This window comes from Cygnus olor, chromosome 5 (genome assembly GCF_009769625.2).
Source record: "Cygnus olor isolate bCygOlo1 chromosome 5, bCygOlo1.pri.v2, whole genome shotgun sequence".
Classification (NCBI taxonomy): Eukaryota; Metazoa; Chordata; class Aves; order Anseriformes; family Anatidae; genus Cygnus; species Cygnus olor.
In genome coordinates, this window is record NC_049173.1 from 65,670,650 (window position 1) to 65,685,785 (window position 15,136).

At 41.9% G+C, this 15,136-nt stretch overlaps 1 protein-coding gene across 1 annotated transcript in view; it reads left to right on the top strand.

Moving 5' to 3' along the window:
• Nucleotides 1–15,136, top strand: part of TEAD1 (TEA domain transcription factor 1) — a 159,727-nt gene that overhangs the window by 117,465 nt on the left and 27,126 nt on the right. Inside the window, 5 exon segments of the mRNA XM_040559380.1 lie at nucleotides 5,855–5,866; nucleotides 7,050–7,184; nucleotides 7,376–7,422; nucleotides 8,314–8,375; nucleotides 10,348–10,472. Coding sequence (XP_040415314.1) covers nucleotides 5,855–5,866; nucleotides 7,050–7,184; nucleotides 7,376–7,422; nucleotides 8,314–8,375; nucleotides 10,348–10,472 — 381 coding nt within the window.

Below are 15,136 nucleotides of genomic sequence, written 5' to 3' on the forward strand. Positions count from 1 at the left end.
TTTTGTGGAGTCGCCTGAAGAAGAAAAGATATATTAGGGCAACAAGATATTTCATAAGACCTTCCAACCTTGCTGCCACTTCCCACCCATCAGTGGGTTGCAGCTCACCCAAAGCTGAGCAGAGAACAAGGGAGCCGCCGTTTTGATGCAAAAAATGTATTGATTCATCAAGAGTCTCCCATATCCACGTCCCTGCTGCTCTACAGAAGGTGTTTGCTTCAACAGCTGCTCCGTGGGTATGGAGAGCATGCTAGTGACAGGTTTGCCAGCCCCTGCACTTGCCACTCTTCAGGAATCACCAGTGGCAAACGCTGCCCTGTCCTTCAGCCCATCCTTCTGGCCAGCAGGTCCCAGGCAGTTCGTCCTGTACCTGCTGCCTCCAGGTAGTCATCCTGCCCCCATGATTTAGCTCCCCCAGGAGTCCCAACACAGCCCATGCAACTCCTCTAGGACCCTTGGCCTGAGAAGTGCCCAGAAATGGCAGGGGAGCCAGGTTCTCCCCATTTCCTTCCTCTTTTTCTTGCTGTTCTTGATCTCAATGAACGAGGTGCCAAGGCATGGCATCTACCCTCTTGCGCAGGACACTTCCAGAGAAGTTGCAGCCTTCCCCAGACATTTTTTCCCTGAATGGAAGAGCTGAAACTTATGTGCAAGAAGGTGCTGTAAAGGAGCTACCTTATCAGGAAGATAGCCCTCGCTTTTTTCTCCCAAGGAGCTGCAAGTACTCACTGGAATTGGGAGAAGCTGCTGGTTTTGGACTTGAAGGAAGCTCATTACTCCAAACATTTTATATAGCACCACTGCCTGTATTTTTCTCATTATTCCTGTATTGAACTCTCCATATTTTCCGAAGTCCTTTGAAAACTGCCTGAGAAGGACATCACTGATGTGAAATGAAGTCAAGGTGAATACATGTTGGCATCTGCATATTCTCACTGTTTCATCAGGGACCACTTTAACAGCAGCCCAGACTGCCCCATCAGCCCCTGCCCTGGAAGGTGATGGGCTCTCATCCTCCTGGAGTAGTGCTGCCAGCATTTCCCAGCAAAGGGAAGACCAGGAAGAAGATAGCCAAGGGGAACAACTGCTTCTGACCCAGGCCACTCTCACCATTTTAGCAGTGAGCTAGCTCTTAAAATTACTCTGTAAAACCCTTGATTGGTGGCTTCCAGGAAAACAACTACTACTGAAAATAACACATGCACTTGATATCAGACTGTCAGATTTCCCACCTACAGCATGAGGGGAAAGCACCCTGTGGACAAAATCCAGAGATTCTTCATGCCAGTCTGTAACTACGAGTTCAGTCAGCTCTGACCTGAGGACATCTCTGTCTTCTGTGTTTCTTTCTCTTGCCACCAGACCTCCCACCTCTGTGCACCTCCCACATGTACATAGGGAAGGTTACTGCAGAGAAGGTGGTGGTTCCCTGGGTGCTGGCGCTACTTTAGCTGAAATAATTATGAACAGGGATTTGAGGTTTGCAGGGGCATGGCTCAGAGTCCCTTGTTCCCTAGCTGATGTCATTTGCTAGCAGTTTTCCTTATAATACCATTTCTTATTGATCTTTCAGGATATGGCCAATCTGTCTCATTGACCACAGTCCCTGGTCTTTTACTTTGACAAAGGGTATAACTAGTAAGTCTTTTCTTCCAAATACCTGCTGGGTTTAGTTTAGACCAAAAAATCTTTCTTTCCTGCATTGATCTGGACCCTGCTCATGGCAAGGAGAAGACTTGGCAAATCTTCTTGTGGTTATATTCTGCGAATATCCAAATGGGTGGAAAGATTTCAGAGCTATCTTCATGGCATTGAATTTATATATCCATGTCATTGGGTAGAATATTACTGAAGCTTAACTAGCAGATGAAAACTTGCCTGTATGTCATCAAGTTTGCTTGGTCCAATGAAATCCCTTTTCTTTGAGGACAAGTGCCTAGAGGTGTTCCAGGTGGATAGATCCTTAGCCTGCAAGAAAGAGAAGTTTTACCAGTAAATGCTGTTGTTGCATTTCAGGACCACCAATTGAGAATGTCTCATCAGCCCTTCCAGGGATGTTGTACATTTTAATTTCTTTTACAACAGCAAAACACTCCTGCTTTAAAGATTTTATCTTAATTTTCTGAGGTTATTAAAATCTTCCTGAGGTTAGAGAAATTTCACTTCATGAAAAAGGAAAGAGAGGCTGGGATAAAGCAGTCCTTAGAGACAGATCTGAAAGGCGACTCCTCTTCATGACATTTCCTCTCATGCAGACACTGGAGAAGGCAAGGCAGAATTTTTACTTTCTAATGTTTTCCACGTCAAATACACCAGTCTGTAGTGTTAGGTTGCAGCATTTCCCACCTCTGCACTGACAGGGTGCCAAAATTACCTTCAGGAGAAAAGATGGATTGGAAGTTGTGCCTAAACAAAGAGTAAAGGTCTTCACAGCAGGATATACATCTATCTTAGACTTTCATTTCAGATATTTTTTTTCATAGTGCAATATTAATTAGACAGAGACAAAAAGAAACATAAAAATGCCTGCAGTTCACACATATTACATGTTTTAAAATCCATTATTCTACATTCCACATTGAGGGATAAAAAGAAAATATTGTTGTCAATTATGAAATGCTAAAGATAGCTCTATACTTTTTAAATGAACAATGATAAAAGCCTTGAAAAATTCCCTTTGATGTGAATGGAGTCTTCAGCATTTTGAAATACAATAAGATGGATTAATTGCTACTCATTAGGCAGCAAGTTGGGACAGCTTTGAATGCGCATTCTCTTCTTGGCATTAGCTATTGCCTGGCTGAAATAGCCAGCTTTTGTATTTACTCCTGTCTTCTCTAATAATAAGCAAATTGGAGATCAGGGCTAGAAACACTGAAGTGCTCTCTATCTTTTGTCCAGAACAATTGTATATTTTCATGATTTGTTTATCTTTTTTGAGCTACAGCTAATTATTGCAAAGGTTACTTGAATCAATACAAGATGTGAGCAGAAATAACATCTGCAAAATTGCTTATTAGGAAACTATTTTATGTTAGTGTTACTGTAATATTCATTTTGTGAGCCAATTGTTGTTTCTTCTCTTATGTCATATTTTTCTCCTTACAAAAGTTTTTTTATTTTAAATATTCGTACAGGTTTTAGGCCTGCTTGAATTAATATTGTGTTCTGTTGTGCATAATTTTCCTTAGACTGTCTTAGATTTTTTTTTCCAAAGTCATAGACAACATGGTATTCAAAGCCCCATTTATCATTCTAGGCTAACAGTTTTTATTTTTTGCTGGGGAACTAGTTTGAACTGATCGATTGAATTATTCTACTGTTTATGTTGGATTAAAGGAAAGTCAAACATAAATCCCTTTGTGCTTGTCATGTAGAACTCTTGTTTCACATGGGGCTTTTATGGATACTAAGAATTATAATTGGATGATACTGGAGTATTATTCCTACCTAACTTAACTATGTATTTTACATTCCAAAACTAATGGGTGAAAAGTAAAACTCAAGGGACTGATTCATTAAAAGTTATGTAGTCTCCTTCCATTAGGTTCTTAGAGCTTACCCCTTCCAAAAACAAAGTGTTTGCAACTGTAGCCAGAAGCAGTTGGCTAAAACAAGAGGCAGATCCTGATCTCCATTACAGTGATGACTTTTAGGGATTTAGTGAAACTACTCCAGATTTTCATTGATTGCACTGTAAATCCGTCTCAGTAACATCACCAATTATGTACCACAGCACAGAAGACTTTTATAAGGAGAAGGGAAGACAGCAGTTGAAGAGTGCAGCCTGTTACTTACTACAGCATCATTCCTGGGCAGCAGCAATCCCATCAGAGCTCATAAATTAAGTAGGGTCAAGCCAGGGCAGGGCCAGATGGGACCTATCCAAGGAATACCTTAAGCCCTGGCAGGATTTAATGATTCAGTGGGAGATATTGTCCCCTCATAGGCCCTGCCGAACATCATCATGGTACTCTGCAGCACACTGGGCCAAACTTATTTTATGTACAGCAGAATAAAACTCAATGACCAGAAAAGATTTATTCCAGCTTCACACAGCAGCACAAGCAAGCAAAACCAAATCCTTTCTGTCTCGGACAAGATAGGAAATCAAAGTCTTAACTATTTGCGGTCATTGAAAATCCCACAACGTTCCTGTCTAGTGTAGGGGTGTTAACCCATTTGTCCTGGCCAAATTCCAACCTGGGTAATTACTGTAATCTGCCTGTTTAAATTACCCCTGCCGTTTTAATTGGATATATTACTTCTCTTGCCACCTAAACTGTGATGTAATACCATTGTGTGTTATTAATCAGTTACCAAGTTTCATCCCAGAAGCAGCACATTGCAGTGACAGGTGGAAAGTCATTCCCTGCTGGTTACACGCGCTCTCCACTACAGCATAAAAAAAGCCCAGTATATTTGTTTTTTTAAGTCACAGACAAGCTGATATTTCAGTTCAAATAAACAGCTTCAAAATGTAGTTTTCCGATTTCTTTTTGAAGATTGTGAAGTCTGCCTTATTATACAAGCACAGGCCACCACCTTGCAGCTCTACAAAATGTTCCTGGAGCTGAAAGTGCTTTGTGCTAGTAGAAGTCAGTACCTTTTAAGCATTTGCATTTGATTTTGAACTGGATTTCTTCCACATTTCAATGTAAGTTAAAACTACTTTTAGAAAAATGGTCTTCTGACTATGCATAGGTTCCTAAGCCTACAAAAGGTGAAACTTGCCTTTGATGTATGTTGACTGAGTATCTTGATGTTCAGCAGAGCTGGCAGATTTGTCACCACTGGGAAGTTCTATAAGAGTCTGTGAAACTCATGAAGACTAGCCCTCCTGCAAGGGCTGTGTTGCTAAGCAGTCACCTATCTATTTTTGCTTTTTCTCCATCCTCCTAAAATGTAATCAAAAGACTGAATGAGTGGCCATCACAAAATGCAGAACATTCTTAGATGAAAAGCAGCAATTGCCAAGAGAGAAACATCCCTTCTCACATCACAAAACAGCAGATATTTCCTCCCTCCCCAAATCCGTGTCACTGTTCCTGAAGTCAAGGCACATCAGACTTACTGCTATTAGAGGATAAGAGCTTCACAGGACAGCTTAAGCATTGCAGCTCCTGTGAAAAGAAAGTATGGAGTTCACATAACAAAATACAGGGGAAAAGACACAGAAAGGCCTGATGGAGCTAGTATCTCCATAGTCTGTGCCAGTTATTGCTTAAGGATATCCCCCCCTTTCTCACGTGTTCATGACAGAGGGTCCTTCTGCCCATGCAGGATGGTAGCAACGTTGGCTTCCTTGGAGTGCTGCATGGATCTCAGGACATTGCCACCTCTTAACGCCTACCAAGGCAATTTTTAGCCCCATGGTCTGCAGGCATCTGAAGACAGTCAGTAAAGCATCCTGTGCCAAACCTCTGCCAATCTTACTACTGCTGTAAGCAGATCGCGCTTGAGACTCTCCCCTTGTGAGATGCAGAGGGCACGCTGCTGGCAGCAGCTACTCCCCTGCTCCACCTGCCGCTCTCCTGGGCAAGCGGGCGCCAGGCTCAAGCCCATGGAGGCCCCCGTGTCCCAGCTCAGGGAAACAAGCACAGCAGCGATCCTCTGCACTCACTGTCTGCAGCTTTCACACGGGGAGGTGGCATCATTTACGCCCAGAGTTCTGCAGATTTTTTTTTCCTTTTAATGAATCAGTCCCTAGGTGAAAATAATGCATTTGTTTAAACCTAGTATTTAATGTTGAGCAAGCTGCTCTTCCTTTGTCTCTTACTATTTTGTTCTTATTTTGCTAAAAATTTGCTATTCTACACAAGCATTTTAATAAACTGTTTGTTGTTGTATCCAGGTAACAAGCATGGTAAGTATTTTAACTAAACCAAGTATTATGTACCTTAGCTGTGCTTGGCAGAATTTTTGGCTAGCTTTTCTTGTACTTTCAGCCTGTGCTGTTTCTAAAGGAGCTATTCAAAGGAAGAACTGCTCACCTATAGTACTACTACATATAAGCTTTAGAGGGAGTGTATGTGCAAAGTCATGTACTGTATATAAGAGCATGCATCTCTTGCCAGCATGCTTGCTACTTTGCTTGTAAAATAAAACCAGACAACCAAAAAAATCCTTGCTTAATATTGCTTGTGTTCCTTCATTCTAAGTCATGTACCTAAATATTAGCACATATTAATCCAGTACTTCCAGCTGAGGAACCACACTTTACCAGATAGTAACAGTCTGTTGTTTACTTATTTTACCTGACTTAAAATACCCACTTAATTAACCCTGTTGCATTAAGAGGCTTTCCTTTTCTATTCTGTGATCATACATGATTGGCAGTGACTAGGACTCCGAGCGCTGCTCTAATACAAGTAATCAATAACAACCCATCTTTTCCTAAACTTGTTCCTATATGCTTGAAAACAGCAGAAATTTTATGGCTGGTTTTCTTTGGGAACACTTTATATTAGTGAAGCACCACAATTGGAAATTTAAAATGTAATTTGTATTTTTGTGATCTAATATTTAAAATATTTGTTGTAAAACAGACTCTGAAATGTGTTTAAACCTGTAAGCATTAAGATAAGTCTGTCATTGTTTACAGTCAGTTGCAGTTGTGTTCTCATTTTACCATGTAATACTAAAGGCAAACTTCTCTTAGATCTAAATGATAGAGCTCAAATCTCAGTGATCCCTATCCTGCAAGCAGAGCCTTAGCAGCAGACTGTGTTTATTCCAGCGTGATTTAAAATCAGCAGAATTTGCCCAGATAAATAAGTGGGCAGCAGTTTGCTCTCCCAGAGCCTCCTGCATGTTGGCAGAGCAGACTGTGAGAATTCAGGTCTACCATGCATGTCTGAGAGGAGGTTTTGCCTTGAGGTAGTTTGAGTGTTAGCCTCCGTGCTGTATTTTTTTTCCTGCATGGTTTGTTATTTTTGCATTTTCCGTGTGGCTTTTTAAGTTTTTAGTTATGTGCTTGTAGCTGCAGTTATTTAACATCATTTGTTGTGCCAAATGTTTTAAGACTCCATGTAATTGTCGTATTAAAGGATCAGACAGCAAAGGACAAAGCACTCCAGCACATGGCAGCAATGTCATCAGCTCAGATAGTCTCAGCTACTGCTATTCACAACAAGCTGGGCCTGCCAGGAATTCCCCGTCCTACATTTCCTGGGGCACCTGGGGTAAGTTGTTAGCTGAGTCCCAAAAAAATCCCTATATTCTCTAACACTGTTCAGTAGAAAACTAAGGTTGAATGAATAGATTAATGCTTTCACTTGCCTTTGCAAAAGGAATCATGCTTGTTCAGAAACAACCAAAATCTTTCAACAGAGAAAACAATTGTGGGTCTGTTTGTTTGTTTTTCCTCTTTCAGTTTTGGCCGGGCATGATTCAAACGGGGCAGCCTGGATCCTCGCAAGAGTAAGTCTCGAAATTAAAGTATGTTTCTGTATGCAGCATGGGGCTGGCTTGTGCACTTTGCTGCCAGAGGATATTAATGAGGCAATAATTAGTGAATTTTTCTAAAAAGAAGGAAAAGGTAGTTGTAGGGAAAGGAAGAGCCCTACAGTGATGTGAACTCACATTTGAAAAGTTGTAAGGGATAGCAGTCCTCACAACTGAGGCTAAATCCCTAATGCCCACACTCCTTTTTCTCTCTTTGCATGATAAGATGCAATGATGATGCCAGGGAAGCAACTAATAAGGTTTTGCCTGTGAATAGGTTTCCAGCACAGATACCTCCACCCTCATTTAAATATCTAAGCAGTACTGGAGACAAGGGGGACTTACTTTCCTGCAGGGCAGATGATGACCTGTTAGTGGTTGATGGGGTCACTGCCCCTTGGTAGCAACAGCACTTTACAGGGGAAGCCTTTGGGCGACCATCACATGTCACATTTTTAGCCCAGCAGCAGTCTCTGGAGCAACATCTCCCAGCCTTATTTTTCAAGTTGTCCCCACCTTATTTCCTTGAGGTCCATGGGAAAGAGTCTTTGTGCCCCAGTACTTCAATGTCCTCTGGATTTATTGGGAGGTAAAGCAATCTCCACCCGTGTCTGCTTCAATACTTGCAGCTGGCAGGTTAGGTTTCCCACTGCATGACCGAGTGCGGATAAGCTTCTCACTTCAACATGTTGGGTGTAATTCTCATGCCCCGTCTCTTGCTATTGACTATTTATTGTTTGTCTGTTAAATATTCTATGTAAGGAAGAGATATGTTTGTGGCTAAAGCTCATTAACTGTGTATGTGACTGTAATGGAATTTACTGTAGATGGCATGGTGTATGATTTTTGTGTAACTATTTATTCCAGTGTAAAGCCATTCGTTCAGCAGGCCTATCCTATACAGCCATCAGTCACAGCTCCCATTTCAGGTAATTCATTCATTTATAGTCACCTTTTAAAAGACGTGAATTGTGTCCTGGATGTGATGTATTAATTCCTGACATGGACAGAGCCACTACTCCATATCTATGGCCCCAGTAGCCAAACCAAAGACGAGTCCCAAATACCAATGTCCTAGTACCTGGTTATATATGAGGGAAAATCAGTGGGTCTGGGATATTTTGTGTTTGTTTTTACATTTTAGACGGGAAGCGCTCGTATGTAAGTGATATATGATCTCTAGTCAGCATTTCATATTGTAGGAAAATGCTACGGTAAAACAAGAATAGTAGGATGCTTGTTTATATTTTAATAGCTAATCTCACTTCCATCTGTAACAAGAATAAGCTTTCATTATTTTAAATTGAGGCTAAAAACTAGTCCAGAACCATTTATGTTTAACCTTAAGTATAAGACACATCTGTGCATCTGGTTGTTGATAACTCTTTACCCCCCCCCCCCCCCCAAAAGTTCAGGTCTGCCTGGTACCACTTTGATAGGTGCTCAATGTTTGTTGTGACTTCCTTTGCTCAAACCAATCAAGCCATTTCTATGGCTACTTCCATACTCCTTTTCCCATGTTTGTTTCATGCATAATTTCAGGAAAGTGTATTACTTCTTTGTAGATGACAATTAACTTTACATCTCCCTTGCCAAAACTACACCATGCTTCTGACTCTGACCTGCAGTTTTCTGACACTTTCATACTTTTTGTTTAGTTTCTAACTTCCTGCTATACAATACTTATACAATACCATACAATATCTTTCTGCGTCCTTGATTATTTCCTTTCTCTTGATATTCCTTACTTATTAAATTATTCTCTAAGTCAGACATTTAGAATCATCATCTTTTATTCTTCTATGTTTTCTTTCAAAATAGGATTGTTAGTATTTCAAAACCAGCCAAAAATCATACATAATTTTTCCTTCATTAGAATTCCTGTTCATGTCTAACCAGTCACTTTTGTAATTCCCTGCTTCACACAAGCCTCAAACCTTCATTGCCTAAATTTGAGGTTTGGAGCCAGCTCCCAAACTCCCGCTGCGAGATATGGGAATATCTACTATCTGTGACCTCTCCCTGCTTCTCAAACCAGTTAAGGTTCATCTTGGTTTTCTAACCTTTCTTGTGCCTGTGTCTCTCCCAAGATCAGTTTATGCCTTTCAGCCACAGCCTTTCTCTTCTTCCTTTGCTGTTTTGTTTCCTTCTCATGTGATTTTCCACAATGAGAAGCAAGAGATAGCATTTATTCATTCTTTTGAGGTGAATTAGAAATTGTGGTTAACACCCCTTCTCTCTCTAGATCATGTCATTCCCTCTTTATTATCAATTTAAAATTTTCTTTTTAGAGTATGATTCAGCTCTCTACAGTAATTATTATTATATGTAATATAATGATGCCTAAAAGCTCCAAAAGAAGTCAAGGACCCAATGTGCAAATACATAGTAAGAGACAGTCGCTGCATTGGGAAGCTTGTACTCTAAATAGCAGAGAGAGAACTTGAGAGTGGCAGGAGAAACAGGCAAAAAGAGAGGTGATTTACTTGTAACATGTGGCACATTAGGAGCCAGAAATGGAGGCCTGTTCTCCTGACTCCCAAGGCAGTAATATCTCCTCTGAGTCTTGCTGCCTGTTTCCAAGGAAGGGTCAGCTGTAAGTCTGTGTGAAGTTTCTATAAACCTCTGCAATCTAGTATATAATTTAAACAAAATTCTATGGTTAGTTACAAGCCCAAGGAAACAAAGCAGCAGATCTTTTAATTAAACCAGTTTTAGCTTACTCTATTGGGACCTTGTTTTCTACACACTGCTTTTTGTTTTTCCTATTTTAAGTCTCTGAATTCTTGTTAAAATTAATATAAATGACCAATGGGCTACATGGGTGATTCCTGATAATATTCAGACATTTTAAACTGAGGAACAATCAACTTCTTCATGAAAATGGTTTCTTTGCTTTAGGATTTGAGCCTACGTCAGCTCCAGCTCCCTCGGTCCCTGCATGGCAAGGCCGATCGATTGGTACAACCAAGCTCAGGCTGGTGGAGTTTTCAGCTTTCCTTGAACAGCAGAGGGATCCCGAATCAGTGAGTGTTGCTCTCGCGTCCACTCAGCTTTAGCTTTTCTTACTTGCTTCCCACTCTGAGTATGTTTTCTAGGGCTAAGCCTGATGGAATACACCTAGTATTTCTGTGTTCATCATTGTTCAGTGTAATATTCCTTTCACCATGATACCACATTTTCCTTTCTCACCCTTTCTTCATTTGCTGAAGGGAGAGGCCTCTCTGAAAGCAGACATGGTTCACTATACCTCATTGTTAATCTACTTTAGCAGTTGTACCAAATTACATCATGCTTTTGGTAATAATTCAGTAACTAAACTATAAGTTACAACTTAATCTGTTTCCTAACAAACAAAATTAAGGGCTTGCATAGAAAATATGCATGGCCTTTTAAAAACCTGACATTAGGGTTATCCTCTGGGTATCTTTAGGACAGTCCTTTTTGGTTCAAGCCTTCCAAGCATATACCATTCGTCTGTATCACTACCTTTTTTTTTTTTTTTAAGGTTACCTGTCTAAATGTTCAATCATTGAGTCTTGATCTTGTGTCTTAAGGCCCAATCCAAGGTTTTGATGTTTTATTTTATTTTAGTTTAGTTTGGTTGTTTGTTTTTTGCTTTGTTTTCTTTTTTTTTTGTTTTTCTTTTTTGTTTTCTTTTGTGCTTTTTTGAGGAAGGTTTTGGTTTTGATTTGTTTTTCAGTCTTCATACTGTACCTGCAAGGGCAGTTTGTGAAATTGGCTGTAATTTTTTTTTCTACTCTAGCTAGCCTTGAACCTTAATATTAATCATGATATGTTTACCACAGACATTTATGAGAAGCCTAGCACTGTTTCTACAGTGTCACAAAAAAATCAAAAGAGCTTCTTTCAGCTCGAACCTGGATTTTTATTGAGATAACTGCTGAAAAGCAAATAACGGCATGAATGGGTGATATAGACAGGCCATTCTTGTTCAGATTTCTGGTAAAATACAGTAGCTTGGAGCAGAGAGAAGCTATCGCTTGCTCTTTATAATTAAGTACTAGAAACCATAGCATTTATAGGCTCTGGCCAGAGGTGTTATCCAGCAACTGTTTACCCTGCATAATGGAGACCAGAGACATAGCCCAGAAACCTTGCAACAGGGGAATGCTCCTGGCAGAGAAACATCCCAACAAAAATACACCATATCTCCACTATTCATATACTAAATATGTGGTGGTGTGCTGGGTTGCTGAATGTCCCATTTTGCCAGGTTCAATTAACTTTGTGGAAGGAGGTGTTTGGCAGAAGGTACCATTTCCTCAGTTCCTGCCCAGTGGTTCAGTACTGTGTGGTTTCCCTGAGACACTGCTGCCACCAGGCAGCTCCAGGGGCCCCCATGCCCACACTCCCCCAGTAGCCCTGACTCCTGTGGGCCGCTCCAAGCAGACTGCTACTGCAGTCACCCCTGGGTCAAGTGCCTTCCCAGAGGTGAAGGGACCTGCACCCACTCTATTCTCATCATGGTTGTTTCTTCTAGTGTGTAAATTTACTGCACTGAGTGTTTCTCATGTACCTTATGCACATCCCCTCTTCCTGCTGTGTCATTGGCCAGACTTCCCCACACTCCCTGGCTGCAAAGCTCTGTGTCATCATCCATGGCCACAGCATTGTGGGTGGCCTTGGCAGAAGTTCAAGCAGGACCTGCACCAACCTCCCTCTGTCCTGCCAGTTTCAGCTTAGTGTCCTCCAGACTAAGCCACAGCTGGAACACCTTCTCCATCCGAGCCCCAATTTCATCCAGACAATGGTTTGTGCTTCTTGTGAACACGACATCCACGTTTTCTCATTGGGCAGCCTTATCGAAATGCAGCTTTCAGAGCCCATGCCTCAGTGACCCATGTAACATGCCCACTGATTTGTGGGTGCTGCCATACCCACGTTGCCACATGCCAGCACACTACACGTGTGCCTCCAGCATATTGGTAAGGCAGGATGTAGCCATGTAATACTCCATGTTACTGTACTGCATGTGAATGAAAAAGCAGTTCACTGTATTTTGACAGAAGGTTTTGCCAGGGCCTAAGTATGTCACCTAACAATCCTTTTTCTGTAGGTTTTTATAATGTAATACTGTTTACAAAATGTATGGGCTTATATAGCGTAGGTCCTCTTTGTGTCTTCATAACAAAAGAGAGCAAATGAAGGAGTTCAGTGAACAATTAATGTTACATCTTACCTTCTGAGAAGAATCTCCCTCAAAACAAGTACTCTCCCACCAGATAATGTGTGATCACCAGTGGCGCTGCCAGTGTCTGTGACATGAAAACAGCTGAATGGCCCAGGTAGATTGGCAACAGGACTGACCAGCAGTGAGAGGACGATGCTGTTGGGGAACAGGAGGTGCCGCTGAGCTGGTGCTTGTGCGCAGTGCATGGGGCTGGCAGCTGGGGACATGCTGGGGTTCTCGTTTCTCAGGCAGGCGCAGACTGTGGGGAAGGCAGCGCTTCCACATGCGTGGCAAAGGAGGGGTGGGGGCCTGAACAGAAAACCCAGCATGGCCCCATAAATGCTGTAAAGCCGTTCTTGGAGTAGACTAATACTATTTGGAATTCCTGAGGGTGCAGGGAGGTCCACCGGCACTTGTCTCAGCTTGCAAGCATAACTGCTACAAAACCCATTTTGTAAATGTGGGAGGTTTACTAAAGAAGCAGAAGCGTGAAACTACACAGACTCGTTTTTTAAAACTCAGAGTCTTACATGTTGTAACATTGCAAAAATAAGGCACAAAGAAAATTCAATTCCCTGTCGTGTATGAATCCCCATGCAGGTCATTTTCTATCCCTGCACTACAGGCGCCAGGGGGAGCTGAGGACTGAGCCCCCCTTGGGCAGTGCATCACTGTCACTGCCTGGGGAAGGGGAGGTGTGGGGTGGGGATGGGGGCACCCAGGGCCAGGCAGGAGAGACGTCCCCTGCAGTGCCATCTTCCCACTGACTGTGCTGCGGCACTGCAGACATATTCCCTGGCTTCTGGTTACCCCATGCTACACTCTTCAGCTTAATTGTTTAGCTCCAGTTGAATAAGTTTGATTATTTAGATATGGTTCTAAACAAGGACATAGGGAAAAAAACACAACAAGGCAACACAAATGGTTCCTGGGGCAAACACAGAATGGTGCTGGCTGGAGAGGCACTGGGCAGAGGCGCAGGAGCACCTCTGCTCCTGTCTGCAGGACTGCCCCAAGTGGCCCTGCCTCCCTTCAGCCTGCCCCTTCCCCAGCCAGGGACTTTTCCAGCAGCCACTAAAAGCCTTCCACAGCCATGAGAGCCAGCCCCAGGCTGTTTAGCACTGTTGCAGAAAATACAAATGCTGATTGTAGTTCTACACATCTTTGTGTCAGTGAAACATTTTATTGCAGATAAGGTTTGCACAGCATAGAATGGATTTTTTCCATTACTTTTTAAATAATAAAATCAGCAAGCCCAGCAAGGTGCATGTTTCACACAATCTGTGTACGAAGCTGTGTACACATGCTGTGGTCACAGCATCTCCTGTACACCTTTGTGCCTTTGCTGACCTCAGAGATGAACGTGAAAAAAGCATTCTCATTTGTCTTCTGAAGAAAGATGGACGTATGTTCATTACACTTCTGACTTTAAACAGGAAGTGACACAAGTATTATTTTGATCAATGCATTTCCAACATTTTATTAAGAAAAAGACAATTCCTCCTTTCTCCAACCCACAGCCAGGCCAGAAAGCCTGATAGTAGTGGGGGCAAAAAGACCAATTCCACTTTAAAATGTAACCTGGAAGTTCATTGAAAGAGGATTATTTGACACAGTACCTTGGGCCAGGACTCGATGACCCTGGGAGGCCCCTTGCAGCCTATATTCCTGTACAGCAATTAGAAATTCAGGTCTGGGTGCCCATGCTGACTCCCAGCAAATTCAATGGGGCTGTGCATGGACGTAAAGGTCCACCCACAGAGAATTCATTGTAGAAGTGGGGCATTAAACATTTCTGGGGTTCTTCCAATGGCAACCGGTGTTTAAAAGTACAAAAGCCCCTCAATGTCAGGCAGTTATGTTAATTTAGAGTGGGCATTCTGGTGGGTCAGAAATGTGCTCTGTAGAGTCCTGTCACTTTTTGAGGGCTGTTGACTTCTTTCCCTTGCCTAGCCACAAAATTGCTCCATTTACAAAAGAAAAAAATACAGAAAGGAAATAATAAGCACCCCTCACTGTAACTCTGCGTGGCAGTGGATCATCTGGAAAGACATAAGGTGGCACAGTTGCAAAATCTTGGAATACTGATTCTGCAGTTAAGGATGGGTAAAATTACTCCTCTTACATGAAAATCAATTCAGTTTACAAATGTCAAGCTGTATTTTCCTTTTGTGGCATTTAGTGCGCAATCACAGTTCTTAAATGGTGCTTAGAAGCTGCCCTTGTACATCCAAGCACCAGTGTTCCTTCCTTTTTGTTACCTTTCATTATTGCCAATCCTATATAACTATATTCTCAACCAACTAACGAATTTATGTACTGATCTGTTGCTTTCAAGGCAGGTTTTATTTAAAGGGGGCTCTCCATTTTTACTGTAGTAGTTCTGTGAAATTTCAGGACAAATGCTTAATAGAAATATTCCCATGTTCCCCAACAAATACAAACTGAGCGTGCAAGCAGATTAGAAGGGATCTAGGCAATCACCTGTTACACAAG